Source organism: Canis lupus, chromosome 3 (genome assembly GCF_011100685.1).
Source record: "Canis lupus familiaris isolate Mischka breed German Shepherd chromosome 3, alternate assembly UU_Cfam_GSD_1.0, whole genome shotgun sequence".
Taxonomy (NCBI): domain Eukaryota; kingdom Metazoa; phylum Chordata; class Mammalia; order Carnivora; family Canidae; genus Canis; species Canis lupus.
The window spans coordinates 18,499,411-18,521,267 of NC_049224.1; the positions used below are offsets into that span (position 1 = coordinate 18,499,411).

Genomic DNA, 21,857 nt, shown 5'->3' on the forward strand with positions numbered 1-21,857 from the left:
CTGTGCCAAGCACAGAGCCCAATGCCACCCGGGTGCCCTTGGGGAAAATCATGTTTATTCATTTCTTCTAGGCTATCCAATCTGTTGGCATGTAATTTTATTGTAGTAATCTTGTAATTTTTTTGTATTCTGTAGTTGTATATTCTCCTCCTTCATTTCTGATTTTATTTGAGTCCTCTCTCTCATATACTTGATTAGTCTGGCTAAAGGTTTATCAGTTTTGTTTATCTTTTCAAAGAAGCAGCTTTTAGTCTCATTGTTCTTTATTGTTTTTTAGTCTCTATTTTGTTTCCATTCTGATCTTTATCATTCCCTTCTTTGTACTAACTTTGGGCATTGTTCTTTTTCTATACCTTTTAGGTATACACAAACCTTTTAACGACCCAGCTTTTACTAAGCCACAACTATAACTTTATATCATGATTTTTAAAGTGTTTATTATCTTCACAATGAAATGAGAAAACCACATAATACACTTTGATTAATTAAAGTCAATACTTTATTCAGATTTTCTTACTTTTTACCTAATGTCCTTTTTTCTGTTCCAGGATACCACATTCCATTTAGTTATGTTTTCTTAGGCTCCTCTAGGCTGTGACAGTTTCTCAGATTTCTCTTATTCTTAATATCCTTATCAGTTTTGAAGAGTACTAGTCAGGTATTTTGCAGAATGCTCTTCAACTGAGATTGGTCTGATGATTTGCTTCATAATTAGACTGAGGTTATGGGTTTTGCAGGGAGACAATGAGGCAGAGTAACATTCTCGTTATATCACATAAAGGTACATACTATCAATATGATTTAGTACTTCTATCTAAGATAGTATTTGTCAGGATTCTCCCCTGCAAAGTTACTTTCCTCTCTCCACTCTACAATGCCTGGTAAGATTACAAAAGTATCTCTACCAAACAGGTCAAAATTTCCAAACATGAATAAAACACTCTTCATTGAATCCATTCAAAACTGTTAAGTGCCCCCCTGAAAGTGCCACTAACTTCAGAGTAGATTCATTTCAGTCTGTTTTTTTTTACTAATAAAAATGTTCAAAATTTTTATCAGAACATTCAAAAATTCTATGTCAAAGTTTGAAATTTTTGAGTTCAGGGAGAACCTAGGAGTTTGTCAGTTAACAGATCATTGGAATGGGTCTGAGCTGTATAAAAGATTTTACAAGATCTTCTGATTTTTCATTTTATTTTTTTCTTGTGATCTTTCATTATAAGTAAGGTATCTGTTAGGTTTGATTTAAATTTATCTTTACAGAGAAGCAAATACCTATTAATATATTAACTATACTATTTCTCACTTTCTTGAACATGTTTTATAGCTGTATCTGCTCTTTTCTCAAAACATTCACTCTTGGGGTGCCTGGGTGGTTCAGTCTAGTGTCTGATTCTTGGTTTTGGCTCAGGTCATGATCTCAGGGTTCTGAGGTCAAGCCCTGGGCTCCGTGCCCAGCACCAAGTCTGCTTGAATTCTTTCCCTCTCCCTCCCCCTTAATCTCTCCCTCTGCTATCACACTCTTTCTCTCTCTCTAAAATAAATAAAATCTTTGAAAATTTTTCACTCTAAATCATCTCAGTTTTTTTTTAATGTCTTACCTTAAATTTCCATTCTTTTAGGTGCTTATTTCTGTTGTTTCAAATGTAGCCCAAACTCTGTTTCACTACTATGCTGGGGAATGACAGGGTTAAATTTGATTTAAATTTTCTTATGGCTGTGATGTAATGAAAAATATTAAATCCTTGGAATCACCAATATGTAACAAGTATGAACTAGCCCTGGGCTAGTGACAAATATGTCACCATGACATTATTTCTCCAAATTAAATTATATCCTACTCCAAACACCATGAGTTATGCTGCAAGGAAATCCAGCTTTACCTCTTGGAGGCCCCCTATTTGCAGGCTCCAAGAATTCCAGTGGCATATGCATTCCTAAAGGATGTATGGAGTCTCCCAGTCTACAGTGATCCAGCTGCCACTGCGCCTCAGAACCCACTGCCCTGTCTGAACCTGGTCCTCCTCCATCTGCCTAGGCTTGCTGTTTCAGTCTGTGTCCCTCATGCCACATTGGCCCAGCTCCTGGCATAGGTCAGCACTATCTTTCAGAGAATGACCACACAACTGCCTCTACGACTTCTTTAGTGCTATCTTCAGTCCACAATGTTCCTCACAAGTTCGCTTTAACTATAGTTTAGTGCCAAGTCCTTCAAGAGCTTAGTCTTTCTGTTCATGGACACAACTTTTAAAGAGCTTAAAGGAATGTGGACCCTAGTGATGGTCTTAGCTGTGGCTGTATCTAACATTCATTCATTTGGCAACATCCGAAGAATAGCCAGTCTCTACAATACGCCAGGTATTGTCTAAGACCTAGACATGCAGCAGCAAATATGAGCAAAATCAAGATATTAAATTAGAATTTGTCTTGAATAAGGCTTTTCCTAGGTAAAGAAAAGGCAAATTTCTAGATCAGTTTTTACCTCCCAATTGTACCCGCCACAGTGATATGTGAACAGTTATGGAAAATGAATTCTACATCTTTATACATTAGAAATTAATGTTTATTCTTCTTTGCTTTCACTGATATATCAGAGTTCCCATCAATATTAACTGCCTATCTGAATGTTTATTTTTCACAATCTCCCTTCCCTCAGAATTCTTTATTCCTCCACCTCCAGTATCTCCAAAAATGCAACACCCATACTCCTCTAAGAATAATGCACCATCCATGCTTCTGACTCCATTCTTTCATGTTTAAGACGTTACTCCTATTAGTCTCTTTCTCTTCTCTTCTCTCCCCCTCCCTCTCTCCAATCCTCCCTGTCTCCCAAATACAGTCCTCTTACTTACAAACAATCCCCCATCCTCAGCCTTGCTTTCATCTCAACTCTATCCATCCCTTCAATATCAAATTTAAAGTTTTCCTCTGAGACATCTCAGCTTTTCCTATAAAAGACTTTAAATTCCAACTTTTAAACTTTCACAGTTCTTAGAAGTGTGTTCCCCAAAGCATGTTCTATGGATGCTAGGCCCAAATTTTGGCCAAACTAAAGAATTCTGTTGTGAACTATCTTTAGGAAATAAATTTGTATGGATACTATACACAGTATAGTTTATTAAACATTTATTAAATGTTCAAATTACTTAATGTATTAAACTAACACCAAGAAGGCCTAAATATAGATTTGACTTTATTTAATCCATCATTTTTCAAATCTATAATAACGACAGAACAATTTTCCCCTCAATACCTATTTACATCCTACAGAACTAGACTCATATTGTCAACTACCTAGATACTCCCAGGTAGCTACCCCCACAATATCTAGCAAACTATTTTGACTATAGTAGGCAATAATCTTCATTAAATAAAACCCCAATCCTACATGTTGACCTCAAGACACTTTCAACTAACTGCTAGGTATGTCCATACAGATGTCCTACCAGTCCCTCAAACATGTCTCAAACCAAAACAAAATGCTACACCTCCCAACCCACCCTCTTCCTCTATTCTCTAACTCTGCATCCCTGTAGTTCAGTTCTTTTATAAATGGCTTATAATATTATATTTTGGCTTACAGCTGCATCCATCATCCAGTACACTTTGGCCTACTTAAGAAGGAATGTTATACTTTGTCTATCTTTGCATCCTCCTCTGCACCAAGCCTAGTTTTATTCCAAATCATTAAGACTTAAAAAAAAAAAAAAAAAAAAAAGAATATGTATTATAGAAAATTATAAACACTGCCTGTGCTTACCCCAAAAGAAGCCAACCACAATGTAGGACATTTGACTACTTTGAGACCACCATGTTTTATGGAATTCCAAGCTAGCTACATGGAGAACCTGCATGGAAAGAGGGACAACTGAAAGTTGTCCAGACATGACATCACAACCTAGACATGGAAGTGACTAAGTGTTAGATGATTTCATCCTCAGTGACTCTCTGGCCACAGTTTTATGGTGGACCCCAAGCAAGAAGAGTCCAGGGAAGCCCTTTAAACCCCAGAGCTATGAGAGATCGTCACAAATTAATTTCAGCCATTAAATGTTGAAGTGGCTTATTGATGCAGCAAATAAATAACTTGAACATTTCTGTTCTTGATCCTGCCATTTTAATATATACTATTTTCCCAAATCAAATGTCACTTTAATTTTTATTTAATTATTTAAACTAATGAAGAATACGTGAATTATGGATATAAACTCCTGGAGCTCAATTAAAACCTAACAATTACACTCTTAGAGTTACATGAATATATTTTCAATCCATTATCAAAACAGATGTGTTTATTACCCAATTGTTTTTACAAAATGAAAAAGGCAGAAATATTAATCAAGAATATAGACAAATCTCTCATCATCTTTTACTTTTCCTAAGATGTTTTCCTCCTTATCTTCCATTCCTCAATTTCTTCCTTCAGCTGCAATGCATTCCTTGAAGAGAGAACCGTCCTCCCTCCCACACACACGTTTTTCACATTCTTCTAAGAAATTCTCTATACCTAAAACTTACCTTTGAAGAAAATTCACAAGTGAAAAGGAACCCTTTAATAGAATTCATTGTGCATCACTACGGTATCTTTCATCTCCTGAGTTTTTGCCTTAGGAGCTCTGCTGTCATAAATTGAAATAAGGAAGTCTTTTTCTAATAATGCAATGACTCCCCCAGACTTGCTTCTTTCATTATTTTGCCTTTGATGAATGTGTCCAGGACACAAAATACTTTGAAGTTATACCACCCACTGTGTCCTCACTTTTATCACAGTAACTGTCCCTTCCTTCAATCATAAAATTTAGGCTAATCAACTGGCTTTAAAAAAAAGGATATCTATATATGAAACAAGATATATTTAGAGAATTCTCACTTCCATCCACCTCTTCTTTTCCTCTCCCTATAGATAACCACTTTTACTAGCCCTTGATTTATGTTGCCAATGTTTCTTTGCAAAAATAACTGCATATAGACAAACTGAAATAAAGCAACTGTATATCAAGTGATGATATAATCACACAGACAAAATAATTACTTCCAGTGACTTCAGAACATAGTATTTTGACTGACCATAGAATAAATTCTAATGACAAACATAGCTGCAAAGATCAGTATTCTTTTTATCAGTGGCAATATCAGTATTACTGTGTTTATATTTTTATATTGTAGAATATACATTTTGGAACCACATTTTATATGCTGTAGAATATATATTTTTAAAACTATATATGTTTATACGATAGGGCAAATAAGAAGTAATTACATATGACAAAAGAGAAATGACAATAAAACCAAAGAAATTATGTAAAGTACATGGAAGGTTAAACTTAAACTGGAAACACCAGTACCATCTTATGACTTTTTTTCTTTGTAAAATACTTATTTCTGACTTTATCTTTTAAAAAAGGCTTAGAAGTAATGACAACTCAGTAACAATAAGCATCACTAGTGCTCAGATTTTTGTCTCTAAATACCACTTGCCAGAAAAACCAGTTTCTTATAGGATTAACTGGTATCTGGGGAGGAAAATATGCAAAATGAACCTGTCATCTTATACCACCAAAGAAGTTATTAAAGATTAATGAGGTTACATCAATGGGACAAAGGAACATGAAAGGGCTCCTATTAGCCAAAGATTAAAATTTCTGTGCATCTAAAAGGTAATGATTGCAATTCTTTGAAACACGTTGAATATATAAATCCCTATGTTTATAAGGATACTAAAATAAACACAAAAATAAATTTCACTGGTCACCACTAAAAGTAACTGGAGCATCAATGGCTTACTCTGAAATTAACATTTAAAAGGTAAGAATTAAATATTTATCTTATCTATCCTGGGTAAACTCCCTTTCAGAATAACCAAATAGCCTAGCCACTAAGGAAAAGTTCTTCCTTAAATAATTCCAGCTAATGTGGAAAGAATGACAGAGTTAACAAAGCACATGTTTGTGACTTCTAGTAAAATAATTTTAAAGTCATCATTTAGTGGATGGAACAATCAGATTTAAAAAATCAATTCAAATTGAATTAAGGATTTGAATATAAGACCTAAACCATAAAACTCCTAGAAGAAATTATAGAGGGGGTAGGATTGTTGACATCAGTCTTGGCAATTATTTTTTGAATTTAACACCAAACGCAAAAGCAACAGAAGCAAAAACAAGCAAGTAAAACTATATCAAACTAAAAAAGTTTTGTAACATGAAGGAAACTGCCAACAAAATGAAAAGGTAGGCAGCAGAATAAAACCATTTGCAAATACTATACTGATAAGGAGTTAAAATCCAAAATATATAAAGAACTGAGGCACTCAAAACCAAAAAACAATCTGACTTAAAAATTGGCAGAGGAAATGAATAGACATTTCTAGAAGAAGGCATACAAATGGCTAACAGGTACATAAAAAAGTGCTCAACATGATTAATCAGTCATTAGAAAAATGCAAATCAAAACCACAATCAAATATCACTTTATTCCTATTGGAAGGGCTGTAATCAAAAAGACAAAGGATACCTGTGCTCACAAAACCCTCACAAGTTGTAGATTTATGAGCAAAGTAATTATTTTAGATTTTAAGTTTTAGGGTGGTTAGCTATGACTGAAGCATATACAATTTGGGGCTACTCTTCAAGTAAGAGTGTACAAAATTAAACACAAAAATTGTTAGAGCCTGTTATGTCTCTTTGCAGCCTCTTGCTTTCATTCTTTCTGTATCCTTTTGTCTAACATGTGTCCCTTATAAACATGTAATTGATTTCTATTATTTTTGGCCCTCTCTGATAGTCTCTGTGCTCTTACTGAGTTTAATTTATAGTCACGTATTATAATTAGTCTTCCATTTAGATCCTTCTCTGCCATTCTATTTGTGCTTTTTGCCCTGCTCTTATGCAGTTTTTTCTGCTCTTGCTTCCCTTCACTGTGCTTGGGACTGATGTGCTTGTTCTCTGAGAGATTTCATTTTTGCCTTATACACCTTTAAACGTTTAGAGTTAAATATCTTCACTTTACTACTGAACAATAAAAGGATAAATATCTTCACCTTACTACTAAACAATAAAAGGATCTTACAATATTCAAAACTGATCATCTGTCACACAAACCCCACTAACATGCTAATTTTACAATATAAGCTCTATCTTATTTTACTTAACTCTCAACATGTAACATTAGAATTATAAAATTTAATCATGAGTATTCTTTGTTTATCCAAATGTTCATTCTCGACTTCAGTCAACATTCCTTGTATCTTACACCTTCCTGGGATCATTTCCTTCTTCCTGAAGTTCATGAGATAACATGCAAATGTCACTGAAATGCTATTGACGTCTGTTACAGACAAAATAGACTCAAGGCAAAAAGCATACAAAGACAGTATACAATAAAAAAAATGTCAACTTAGGAGACAAGCTAAAACAGAGCTTCAAAATATATTTTTAAAAAACTGCTAGAACACCAAAGAGAAGTGAGGGACTTTAGTATTCTCTCTCCCTTTTTTCTGTACTTAATATGTCAAGTACATAAAAATTAGGAAGAATATGGAGGGCATGAACCCCACAGTTATATTAAACTTCATCTGATGGGCATACAGAATATACCCCAATAACCAAAGAATACAATGCTATTTTGAGCACAGAGGAAAGGTTAATAAAAATTGACAACAAATTCCAAAAACTGGATAGCATCTAGTGCTTGCGTTCTGAATACAATAAAATTCATTTATAAATTAACAATATCAAAAGACAAAAATAGGGCAGCCCTGGTGGCACAGCGGTTTATAGCGCCGCCTGCAGCCCAGGGCGTGATCCTGGAGACCCGGGATCGGGTCCCATGTCGGGCTCCCTGCATGGAGCCTGCTTCTCCCTCTGCCTGTATCTCTGCCTCTCTCTCTCTGTGTCTCTATGAATAAGTAAATAAAATCTTAAAAAAATAACAATATTTTAAAAAAAGATAAAAATAAAGCAGCATCATTTGGAAACTTTTTAAAAGGCCTTAGAAAGAGGGGCTCTGGGTGGCTCAGTCAGTTAAGTACCCAACTCTTGGCTTCAGCTCAGGTCATGATTTCAGGATCCTGAAACCAAGCTGCCTGTCGCCCCGCCCTCGGCAGGGAGTCTGCTTGCCTCTCTCCCTTACCCCCTACTCCCTCTCTCCCTGTTTCTCTAATAAATAAATAAAATCTTTTTTAAAAAAATAAAAGGCTTTAGAAAGGATCATGAGTTAAAGCAACAATAATAATTATTATTATTATCATCATCATTATCATCAAAGCAGCAATTATTCAGCATCAAAAACTGAAGATGTAAAACCTGATCAAAGAGTTTAGGGAGATTTCTCTAAGGAAGTACCTATATTAGAAAATAAAAAGACGGGGATCCCTGGGTGGCTCAGCGGTTTAGCACCTGCCTTCAGCCCAGGGCGTGATCCTGGAGACCCGGGATCAAGTCCTGCGTCAGGCTCCAAGCATGGAGCCTGCTTCTCCCTTTGCCTGTGTCTCTGCCTCTCTCTCTCTCTCATGAACAAATAAATAAATCTTTAAAAAATAAAAAGACTACGAGATTAATGTGCTAAGGATCCAAAAGAATTTATATCATAAAATTAGCATGTTAGTGGGGTTTGTGTGACAGATGATCAGTTTTTATTTTATCCAAAATAAAAGTAAGAAAAGAAATGTTAGGAGCTGACGCTTGAGCTCTAGTAGCTTCAAGGTAAATTTAAATCCTCTTCAGGAATCTAGAGGAGGCAAAAGGAGCAAAGGAAGAGGTTAGGTTATCCTTCATATACTCTAATCATCAAAAATTTGGGTTTCACGTGTGACAATATTAGCTAATAGCTAAAAGCTAGGCTATTCTAATTCCTCTACATGTGTTAACTTCTTTGATCCTCTGTGGAGACAGGGGAACCCTCTTGCACTGTTGGTGGGAATGTGAACTGGTGCAGCCACTCTGGAAAACTGTGTGGAAGTTCCTCAAAGAATTAAAAATAGAGCTACCCTACCATCCAGCAATTGCACTGCTGGAGATTTACCCCAAAGATACAGATGCAGTGACACAGCAGGACACCTGCACCCCAAAGTTCATAGCAGCAATGTCCACAATAGCCAAACTGTGGAAGGAGCCTCAGTGTCCATCGACAGATGAATGGATAAAGAAGATGTGGTCTATGTATACAATGGAATATTACTCAGCCACTAGAAACGACAAATACCCACCATTTGCTTCAATGTGGATGGAACTGGAGGGTATTACGCTGAGTAAAGTAAGCCGATCAGAGAAGGACATTCTATGGTTTCACTCATTCAAGGAATATAAAAAATAGTGAAAGGGATTAAAGGGGAAAGGAGAGAAAATGAGTGGGAAATATCAGAGAGGGTGATGGAACATGAGAGACACCTAACTCTGGGAAACGAACAAGGGGTAGTGGAAGGGGAGGCGGGCAGGGGGGATGAGGTGAATGGGTGACGGGCCTTGAGGGGCGCACTGGAGGGGATGAGCACTGGGTGTTATGCTATATGTTGACAAATCAAACTCCAATAAAAAAAAAACTTCTTTGATCCTCATAGCAACCATTTAAAATATAAGATAGGTACTATTAATATGCTCATTTTCTGATGAGGAGCCTGACATACAGATTAAACATATTTGTTAAGGGACACCTAGGTGGCTCAGTGTCTGCCTTTGGCTCATGGAATCCAGGATCCAGTCCCACATCGGGTTCCCTGCATTCCTGCTTCTCCCTCTGCCTCTGTCTCTGCCTCTCTCTGTGTCTCTCATGAATAAATAAATAAATCTCAAATAAATAAATACATACATACATACATTTGTTAAGATTAGACCTCAAAAATCCAAAGCCAGGATACAAATCTAAGCACTCAAGGTCCAGATCCCATGCTCTTAACTAAATACTAGATTAATATTCTCTATTAACAAAGGAATCTTGCTAGGAAAGATCTTGTAGGAAAGACAATTTTAAAAGTCACTATATCTAAACATCCTATCATATAAAAAGTCATTAAGTGAAAAATGCACATCTTATTTTCTTCTATAATCAAACCCAGCCTCTTATTGGCAGCCTACTCACTACATGGTGTACTAAAGACATCAGCCCTATACTCAATGCTTAATGATGTAATAAGAATGGTCATATTATGTAGAATTTCACACTCACAGTGATTTTCCATTTTGCAAAGTAATTAGTTCTCAGCATAGATTTTATTTGTGGCTGACATGATACTTTAATAAGAGTAGAAGCAATGAAAAAAGGCAAATATGCAGCCCTAACTCTCTCCATGCTTAAATTCATCTCCTGTGTCGAAATGAGCTGGGGAGGGAGGGAAAAGGTGTTAGCTGCCTAGAAGAGTAGGGTTAAGAAGATTTATAAGATTTAGAAACATGGTGCCAATGAAATGGTTGGGATTTTAAAATGTTAAAAATCACTATAAAATCTGAATTTTGAGGTCAGTAGCTACGATAAAATGTAAAAGTAGAAATCATCAACTAAGCGTGGTTTAGAGTGCTTCAGTAAACACTGAATGAATGAATGAATGAATGGCCAACCCCCAATATCACAGCACTCATGAATATTAGTGAGAAGTTAAAGAAGATGAAATAAAATCCTCTAAGCTAAAACAGCTTCTGGAAATTCTTTAATTATATTATTTCGAGGTCTCAAGTAGTACATATAGTACTGACTTACAAAAGTTAGGGCATTCTAATCACCTAAAAACAAGAACAATTTCCTGAGTTTGCTGACTTTCTCCAAGAAAGGTACTTAAATTATTATGTAAAACTGCCACTCAGGATCAAATTGGTTGTAATGATATTCTAAGATTATCTCTAATTATTTATAATTTTGGTAACAAATGTTCAAAAGAAGTGAAGTCCTGATTGAAGTTTGGAAATATTTTTATTATAGTGAGTTTTCCAATGTAATGCTAATTGATGAAACAGATCTATTTATATCAGGAAATTTAAGATAAGTCAATTCATTTTAAAATTAACAATTAATATTTTTGTGAGCCATCAAAAAATAATAGATTATGATATTACTATGATTATTAATGAGTGGACAACTTTTGGTCATCAAATCGAAGACCTGAGCTTGTTCCTGTTTTTAATAAATTTTGTTGACTTCTATAATTTGTTTTAAGATTTTACTTATTTATTCATGAGAGACAGATTGTAAGAGAGAGAGAGAGAGAGAGAGAGAGGCAGAGACACAGGCAGAGGGAGAAGCAGGCTCCATGCAGGAAGCCCAACATGGGACTAGATCCCGGGCCTCCAGGATCATGTCCTGGGCTGAAGGCGGCGTAAACCACTGAGCCACCTGGGTTGTCCATAATTCTTCTTTTTATCTATAAAGTAAAAGTTAATAACTTACAAGCATGTGGTTAAGATTACATGAATTAATTCATATGGATCTATGTTGCAAATCACAAGATACTAACCAAATATATTTTTTAGGTTTTTTTCAAAAAACCTTAAAATATTTTGCCTCCACCAAAATTAAACAAATTTGTTGAAATTTGTTTGTTCATATTTGTTTACTTTATAAAATATACCAGACTCTTTCAGGAAATTAGTTAAGGTTTCAGATAAACAAAGGCATAAATGCACACACACACACACACACACACAAACCAGAATTACCGAGATCTAATACACTATACATAAGTGAACTGGACTTGTCTTTTACTTAAAGCCCAATTCTCAATCAACTGATTTATTGAATTGCCCTCATTAACAAAACAACATTTTAAACCTTCTGTAATCTGACTTAGAAGCAAAAATAATTTTTTTCTCATTTTGGTAGTTCAACCAGTATCCTTTAGATGAATCCCTAAAGAAAACACAGAAGTCATCAGAGAATTGAGTTCAGTGTGCATCAGATAACATCCAATCATATTTCTGACATTAGCATATCCAACATAGATCAATTACTATGTCAGCCTGGAGCATAATTCCTTCTTAGGACAACCTATAGCCAGTGGTGAGGGAAAAGTCATTGGCCTAAATAAATAAATAAATAAGGAAAAAAAAAATAAAAATCATTGGCTGCAAACTCTTGTTTTCTCACAATCTAATCTTGTCTTAAATGTCTTAGTTAATTGACAGAGGTCTATGCAACGTAAGTTCCAAGTGATGAACCTTCAAGCCATACCTGATTCATCTGCCCCATAATGTAACCATGAGCTTAAAAGAAGGTATAAAAGAAAAGGAAGAAGTTTCTCCTGATTGCATCCTGGCTATTGTATCCACCTTCCCAAGTGACCCAGCAATTCCACTCATAGATATATAACCAACGGAACTGAAAACACATGTTCACACAAAAACTTATATATCAGTGTCCATAATATAATAGTCAAAAATTAGAAACAACCCAAATGTCTATCAATTGATGAATGGATAAAGGCAGTATAGTCATATATTCATAGAAAGAAATATTGTTCAGCCACAAAAACAGAATGAAGTAGTGATATATGCTACAGAATGATAACTCTGTAAACACCATGGTGAGTAAAAGGCGGCAGACACAAAAGGCCACAGACTGTATGATTCCAGTCACATGAAATGTCCAGAACATGCACATCTGCAGACACACAGATTGGTTGCCAGGGACTTGGGGGTGGGAGATGATGGGGAGGGAAAGCTAAGGAGTACCTAATTTCATTTTGAGGTAATAAAAATGTTCTGCAATAGACGGTGATAACAGTTGTCCAACTCTGTAAATATATCAAATACAACCGAATTACACACTTTTAAAGTGGGGGCAACTCCTGGGTGGCTCAGCTGTTGAGCATCTGCCTCTGCTTCAGGGCCTGATCCCAGGATCCAGGATTGAGTCCCACATCTGGCTCCCTGCATGGAGCCTGCTTCTCCCTCTGCCTGTATCTCTGCCTCTCTCTCTCTCTCTCTCTCATGAATGAATGAATGAATGAATGAATAAATAAATAAATAAATAAATCCAACTGATGCTGCACTTCTAGCCATCTCTTTCTCTTCTTTCAACAGCTGCAGTCAAGTTGATCTAATGTGTATCTGGGACAAGATACCTGGATCACTCCTCCCTCTGCACTCTGATCCAAGCTACTCCTTGCGCTCTTCTCTCTACCTCTCTCCACTCCCTCTTCTCCACCATTCTTCAAAGTCCAGATCAATTCCCACTTTTTCCATAACACTTTCCATCTCTAGCTGACTAGTCTGCCAGAGGACAGGTAAGCCTTCTTTATTTCATTCCTGTTCATCAACACTACTGAATTTAGTTGCATAATATACTAATGACTCTAATTATAGCTGCAGATATGGCTTTGTCTTTATATCAGAGGCTGGAAATAGAAAAGTCATGCAATTTTTTTCATATACGTTCTTAAATTATATTGATCACTTGCCAGGCTTATATCTAAAACATTTCTCGTGATCATGCCTTCTTTCAGTGAAACATTCTTTGAAAAATAAGAAATAATTTTATTTCCAAATAATTACATAGGAACAACTTTGCAAAAACAGTGTTGCATAAAAAAGATGAGCTAAATTGAATTACTGCCCCATGGTGGATTAAAGGATAATATCATTTCAATTATCCTAACAAAAGGATTATCAAAACATAGAGTGGTTCCTTAAGAAGAATATGGTATGTGCAAGAAGTATATTAATATTACCTAGTTATCAGAATTCATAACTAAAGAAGCTAACAAAATCTTATCTTTGATTAGCACAAATACAAACCCTTGAATAATTTCCAGTGTGCTTCAGAGCACTTGCCCACCTGTTATAACACTTAAAATTTTTTTCTCTCTTTTACACAAATTCCCCACAGAATTCTTTCTTGTAGAAAGAGTGCAAAGTCAATATAAATAATTAAGAACTGCTTCTTCTCTGTTAATTTTGAGTCATCTCACTTAATTCCCTGTAGAACATATATACCCTCTGTTCACTTTGCCTACTACACGCAGAAATAAACTATTAAGAACGCCACACAATGCCTTTTTTGAAGTTGTATTTTGAAGCCATTCTATTTGAAGCTATTCTGCATCTTTCAACCTGTGCCACATTTCAATAATGACTATTTAATAATTACAATCATCCCCTTATTAGCTTGGCATTTCATTTTCCTTGCCTTATGGCACCCCACAGTCGAAGGCAAGGAAAACTCTCTGTTGATTAGTTATTTAAGACCAGCAACAATAACTATGCTGGAGAGAAGGCTACTTGGAGAGGATTACATAAGAGCTGGAGCTCAACTGCCTCAGACAGAGAGCAGCAAATTATAAACCCAAGTACTTCATTGCATGTAACCAAATTGGCTAGTTGAAATGCTAATTGCCTTTCAGCAAAACTAAAGACAGACAGGGGACCCTGTGCTTCAGAGAATGAAATGCATTTTTACTCCACTTCTGCACTATTGTCTTGCTGAGAATCATTTGAAATCTATTCATAAAGGTAGCTCTTTCCCTAACCTTTAAAATGTGGGAAATTTATTTAGCCCCTACCAGCACCTCCAATGCGCTGAAGTGCCAAGATGCGAACAGATGGTTGGATTTAAGCCATGTTAAGCCCCTAATAAAGTAAGGCATGAAAGAATTCTATGTTCAAATATATAGCACAAATCAAGAAAACGTACCTAGGAAAAGGGCAAGAGTAAGAAATAAGTTTCTGAATTAAAGTAATCAAATAATACGATCTTTAAAACGTTAATATTTTCAATGTAATTATATTCAAATGCACACGGAAAGAGTTATCATTGCCCATCTCAAAGAGACCCCAGCCTCCCTTTATACCTAATAATTTTTGTATTAGTTCAAAACTCATCTATGGAGAATTATTCCAACAGCCAATTTCCCCCCTTTATATGAAAAAGAGTCCATTTGAGGTTTCAGAATCCTGAATAAATGAATGAGAAATGCCCTATCAGCATCCTGCCCTCATTCTGAGGTATAGCCAGCCTTACGCCTCACTGCACCAGAAAGGGCCCCATGACCACCTGCCCAGCAGCTGGGGGAGGGACTTGGTCTGGTACATTTGAAAGTGTATAGTGTGTCACAGTGGAATCCGAAAACACAGCCTTTGTATTACCACAGCCTCCTGTGTCCCAGCTCCACCCTTCTCCTCCTCTACCACACCTCCTTCAGGGCAACAGAGCTCGGGTGCTGCGGCCTCTTGTGTGGCCTGACATCCTGACACATTGGGGAACTCTCCATACATGCAAAGATGCCTCCTGTCCCCTGACTCCTGCCTTGTGAAGGGAGAAAAACGGGCATGCATGCATAGGGAAATCAACTTTTTGTACTATATCATGCTGTAGGAGATAGAGTCTTATTATCTTCCCTTTGCAACAAGGATCATCATTTGTATAACGTTTGAGCTGCCTGGGAGTCAAAGAATACCAAGTAGAACTTTAAATCGGAAACAGTTCCAATAAATAATTCAGCTCTTACCCTGATTCAGCAAGAGTTATGGGGGGGAAAAAAAGACATCTTTCTGGCTGGATGGTCATCAAAATCTTTGGATAGTGGACTCCCGGGGGGGTGGGGGTGGGGTCTTTCCCCTGTACTGTTTGAATTTCCTACATGATTTTATATTATCTTTACAATCAGAAAAAAAAGTTATTTCCAGGTCAGAGAGAGAGAGAGAAAAATATATATTCAACTGCATGCAATGCTAAGCTGTTGGACTTTTCCCACAAAATCAGGGGAATGCCCAGCCAGATCTCTCTCACCATGGTCACACTACATTTTATAATCAAATTAAGCAATCATGATCTAAGGACCTCAATTGGGATCCCTGGGTGGTGCAGCGGTTTAGCGCCTGCCTTTGGCCCAGGGCACGATCCTGGAGACCTGGGATCGAATCCCACGTTGGGCTCCCGGGGCATGGAGCCTGCTTCTCCCTCTGCCTATGTCTCTGCCTCTCTTTCTCTCTCTGTGACTATCATAAATAAATAAAAATTAAAAAAAAAAATCTAAGGACCTCAATATGCTTTAAAAGCATCTGTAAATTATCTACATGAAAGAAAGTAATGACTGCACCAGTGCCTGCTTTGTGCAGATTTTTGGACCTAGGGCATAAAATAATGACTTACCAAACATAAATAGGTAACAAAGCCTGTAACAAATTCAATATATTAGCCACTTTGCTAAACTCTGGAGATACTAGATAAATATATAATATAGTCACTGGCCTCAAAGATTTAGTATCCTAACTGGGAGACCTTGAGATTTCCAGTAACAGCAGGAGAAATATTAAGAGCATGAGGCAGTGTTTGGTTGAGTGTCAATATCAAGCATGTAATAACCAAGTTAATCAGTCATCATGCTTCTCACTTATTAGTTTATGGGAATATCCAGGTGACTCAAGTCATAAATGCAAAAAGAGAATGTATGACTTTAAGTCTCTCAACTCCTCTATGTTTCAGTTTCCCCAAATATGAAATAAAGGGGTTGTCTAGTTTAACTCCAAATTTCCTCCCAGTGCTTAAGGAGTGCAACAGTGTATTCACAGCCTATGACTTTCTGAACATTAAAGGATCATATACGTAACCTAAGGCAAAATGTATTTTCCTTGTCCGTCCTCCCTGGTCATAGATCTTTCTGCCTCAGTTTTTTCATCTGCAAATCAGGATAATAGTATTTGATGATTAAATACAGTTACTCTTTTTAAAGAGCCTAGAATTCTAATATACAGTGAGCATTCAATAAATGTAGTACACTATTATCATTCATCGTGGGAACATGAACAAAAGGGTCTAGTCACAGCTAATTCTGTTGTGAACACTCTTTTTCTTTGGGTAGAGCATGGGCAAGGACACCAGCAGTAGAAAGATATGTGAAGTACTGTGCTTAACACTAGCCTCTGCCTTACCATATTATATCTAACCATTACTTTTATTACCATAAAAGTATTTATAGTCCAAACATTTCTCACATTATCATTTTCTGACAATGAATACAACTGGCATTCAATATTTGACATGTACACAGCATAGAACTAACTGCTGTTATTAAAATATAATCAACGTTGACTGATACACCATTTCTATTTCCGATATCAAGATTCAATGTTGTTCCCTAATTAATTTGCAACTCATTATGGATTTACATTTTAGTCTAAGATGAGTTCTTAGTTGATGTTTATGGGTGATTTCAGCTTTTAATCATCACATTCAGTATACTGTAGATGCTTGGAGCCCTCAGGAAAGATCCTTGATCAGCTCTTAATAACTAGGGAACTTTTGCAAGGAGCTTAAACTTTCCATGCCTCAGTATCATTATCTGTAAATTGGGATAATACTAATCTATGTCTCGTGGTAAGTGTTAAATAACCTATATAGAGGTCTTCTCGGAATTCATTAAATAACAGGCATTCAGTATGGGGTGGCTGCTACCGTCACTTAGTATGGAAATAACTTTGAGATAAGAATTTAGACATACTTATTTTTAGTGTATACATGTTGGCTACTTCCTTTAAAAAGTTATAATCTTGAGACTTACTATTTCTACCTGAAATAAGTCTTTTCGGTCACTTGGTCCAATCCCTTTATTTTGTAAATTAGGAAAAGTCAGGCATAGAAGAATGGAGGAATGTCCAAAGTCACTGTAAGTTAATTGCAAGCCAGGACTTGTATCTAATTGCATATATTTAAAAGATTTTATTATGTCACAGTTCAGGGAGTATTTGGTACTCCCTGTAGCAAATCACCCAAAAATAAATTGTTGGTGTTCACCTGTATCTCAACTAGAACATCTTGTTTTTAATTACTTGTTTTTGTTCCACCTTAAGTGTTTTGATAAACGATACACAGGAGAAAAAGCACTTTAGTAGCTTAAAGTAATAACTTCAGAAAGAATTTTTAAATAATGCCATATTACCTACGGTATATTTTTTTAGCTTTATCCTAATGGCTACTTTGCACTCTCAAGAGTCGGTATGAGTACTTTCTAAGAGTCCACAGCTTACATATAAACACATTACACACATTTTTAAAGGTTGTGGATTTTGTGAAATGCTAAAAGTCAGTCTAAAATAAAAGTTACAACGAGTACGTTAATACTGCACCTTAAGATGAGTCCTAGCATAGTTTCTTGGTTTTAATTCTAATAAAAAAAAATTCAGATTCTTGAAGACGTTAAAGAATGTCTAAGCTCTTTTAAAAAGTATGTTATTCTTCAGCTCCAGACCAATTCCAAACTCCCTGAAACCAACATTTTACTGAAAATTCTTCTACACGGTGGTTACTTTTGAACCCAAGCCTCCCTAAGTCCATTTCAACGTTCCCATTATTAGTTATCACCTATGGGGCGCTGTTCTTGGTCGGTTATTTTCCAAGCACACTTTTTAAAATTAAAGCTCGGGCTGGGGTTTCAAACGAGCCGAGAAGAGAAGAAAGGCCAGTTTCGCCTCCGCTCACTCCCGTGTTGCCTTCCTGGAGCGGAGGCTGCTTCGGAAGGGGCGGCGGGCAGGACCCGGGGAGGATGTGGAGGACGTGGGCAGGGCGCGGGTAGGACGCGGAGAGGACGCCCGCAGGACTGGGGAGGACGCGGAGAGGATGCAGGGAGGACGTGGAGAGGACACCGGCAGGGTGCGGGGAGGGCGCGCGCAGGGCGCAGAGAGGACGCGTGCAGGGCGCGGGGAGGGCGCGGGGAGGGCGCGGGGAGGGCGAGGGAGGACGCAGCAGGGCGCGGGGAGGACGCGGGGAGGATGAGGGAGGACGCCGGCAGGGCGCGGGGAGGGCGCGGGGAGGACGCGGGAGGGCGCGGGGAGGGCGCGACGAGGACGCGGAGAGGACGAGGGAGGACGCAGCAGGGCGCGGGGAGGACGCGGGGAGAATGAGGCAGGGCGCGGGGAGGGCGCGGGGAGGGCGCGGGGAGGGCGCGGGGAGGACGAGGCAGGACGCGGGCAGGGCGCGGGGAGGACGCGGGGAGGGTGCGGAGAATATGCGGGCAGGACGCGGAGAGGACGCGGGGAGGGCGCGGGCAGGGCGCAGAGAATATGCGGGCAGGACGCGGGCAGGGCGCGGGGAGGGCGCGGAGAAAGTGTGGGCAGGACGCGGAGAGGGCGCGGGGAGGGCGCAGAGAATATGCGGGCAGGACGCGGGCGCCTCCGCACGCCCCCCCGCCCCTCGCACGGCCTCAGCCCGCGGCGCGCCTCCGCCTCCGCCTCCGCCCGCAGCAACAGGTGCGCGAGCGGCGCGCCACCCTCCCCGGAGCCCGGGATGCTCGCAGCAGCACCCGCGGCCACGGCCTACCTAGCCCTGGGGACACCGACATCCGCGCGCGCCGCGGTCCCCGCCGGTCCCCTCGCACGCCGCCGTTCTGCCTCTCGCCCGCGTCCCCAGGGTTCGCCGGGGCTGCTGGCTCTGCCTCCCGCGGTCGGGTCAGGACGCTGGCTCCATTCTCCCCCCCGCCCCCCTGCATCCTCCGTCTGCTCCAATAGGACTCGCGGCTCCCCGGGCTGCGCTCACCTGACCAGCGGAGCGGGGGTGGCCGCCCAAGGCAGCGCGCCCCCGTCTGCGCAGCGGGCAGCCAGGTCTGCGCTCCGGCGTCGGGAACACCCTGCAAAGGCCACCGCTAATGGACTGTTCCGGCAGCGAGGCGCCAGGCCGACCTGCCTGCGCGCGGGACCCGGAGCCTGGGCCCGGCCCGCGCGGCTGCGGAGGTGCGCCCCGCGCCCTGGGCTGCTGCGCTCTTTGGTCGAACTTTCTAGTTTGTCCGCTTAGGCACGAGCGCGGCACGCACCCCACCCTGCCCCCCGGCTGGCGGGCGCTCCGCCCTGGGTACGCCCCTGGAAGCAATTCCCAGGGTTCTGAGAAAGGCCATTTACGGATTCTTGTCCCTGTGCTACAGACATTTATTTTAACTTTGACAGGCGCACCCCATTGAGATGTTCAAAATGAGAATTTGCGCACAAATTGATGAAATATTAGAAATGAGGACTCTACCCTTACTTGTACTTATGAGCGCAGACTCGGGTCAACATACAGGTAAATTCCTCCCTCCTACGGTTGTTAGAAGGACAAGATGAATGAGACTGAGAGTTGCAGTGCTACAGCTGACACGTGTTAAACCCCAATAGATGTTGGCAACTAGGGGATCCCTGGGTGGCTCAGCGGTTTAGTGCCCGCCTTTGGCGGTGATCCTGAAGACCTGGGATCGAGTCCCATGTCGGGCTCCCTGCATGGAGCCTACTTCTCCCTCTGCTTGTGTTTCTTCCTCTCTCTCTCTGTGCCTCTCATGAATGAATAAATAAAATCTTGAAGAAAAAAAAAAAAGATGTTGGCAATTATTTCCAGGGCTTAAAAAAAATCTTTTTCCTCTATAGTAATCTCCATCAAATCACTTTTCGGGAACTCTGAATTTCTGAACTCTATAGGCACTCTTAGCCTAAGTAAAACTCCCGAGGTCCGCAAAGTGCAAATGCTTATCTACATCAGAGATTTTTTTTTTTAAAGCACACGCAGCATTCTTAGAAGTTGCAAACCCGGGAGGAGCTTAAAGATTAGCAATTAGCGGTCCAACACTACGTCACTGCTGATTTTATTTTATTTTTTAAGATTTTATCTATTTATTCATGAGAGACAGAGAGAGAGGCAGAGACACAGGCAGAGAGAGAAGCAGGCTCCTTGCAGGGAGTCTGATGTGGAACTTGATCCCGGGACTCCGGGATCACTCCCTGGGCCAAAGGCAGACGCTGAATCGCTTTGCCACCCAAGCGTCCCTCACTGCTGATTTTATGAATGAAAAAAATTAACATCAATGCTGATTAAATGGCTTAAAGTCAGAAACAGGAGTAGGTCTTATGTCTCCTAATTCCAAATACAGGGCATAAGGGTACCCTTTGTAATGAATCTCAATTGGAATAACTAGGTAGTTACTTTGAGTTGCTATAGTTACTTTGGGCCGCAAACTGCTCTCAAGCAGTACTAATTTAGCATTATTATGGACTGTTGCCGAGCATCACATCGCACAGCTGCAACAGTCAACAAACAGTTGGGCACTAAGGCAAAGATGATTCAGACAAAAGGGTTCTGGTACAGAAACTGTAGGAATGCAAATGCTGCACTTCAAAGCATGAGAGTAGGTAGTGAGAAAAGCAACCTAAATGATCAAGGGCATTGAATAGCTTTCCTGTGATGCTCAACTACAAAGGTGGACGGGGTCTAAAAACTGTAAATCCATGGGGGCATAGTCAAAGAGTAGACACAGATGTGCTTACTATAACCTACAGTACGGAAACTGAAACATGCAGACAATTTATCACCAAGACAGTGAATCAGTTATTCATGTGGTGATAATGTGAAACAGAAAAATATAATACCAGAAAAATGTTTTCTAGACATTGATTTAAACGTGTGTTGTTAATATGCCCCCAAAGATTTACAGCTTCTACATTATTCAATATTCTATATTCAACAACAGTTTTATTATATAACTCATAAAAAGGCTTTATTTCAGGCTAAATGTTACATTAGTTTATTAAGACCCTGTCAAAGTCAGTGTCTATCAACCTATTCTGGCTTTATCATTGTTTCACCAGGTCCTGTGATGAAACACATTCTCCACAACTGGATTTACTCAGCATGCATTTTTACTCTGTGTAGGATACCATCTTGTGCACTGTTATGAATTGAAATGAAACCTTAAACCCACTCTCCTTCTTAAAGCTGCCTCAGGGAACTAAGTAATTCATTAACAATTTTTACTGAGTGTTTAGGGAGAAGAAGACCCTGAAGACACTGTGGGTAAAACAGTGATCCCTACAACACAACCCTAAGTGCCCTGGCTCGTAATGTCTAGGGTGAAAGTTTAATGAGCCAAAAAAGCAGAAGATGCCAAGCAAAAAAAATAGAGCATCCCAGAAAGTGCTAGAGGT

General features: G+C 39.2%; 1 protein-coding gene across 1 annotated transcript in view; it reads right to left on the minus strand.

Annotated features, from left to right (window-relative positions):
- The window catches only part of ADGRV1 (adhesion G protein-coupled receptor V1), a 518,581-nt gene extending 499,202 nt beyond the window's left edge, over positions 1 to 19,379 (minus strand). Inside the window, exon 1 of the mRNA XM_038532347.1 lies at positions 19,234 to 19,379. Coding sequence (XP_038388275.1) covers positions 19,234 to 19,255 — 22 coding nt within the window. The 5' untranslated portion in view covers positions 19,256 to 19,379. The remainder of the gene's footprint in view (positions 1 to 19,233) is intronic.
- Positions 19,380 to 21,857: the final 2,478 nt, after the last annotated feature.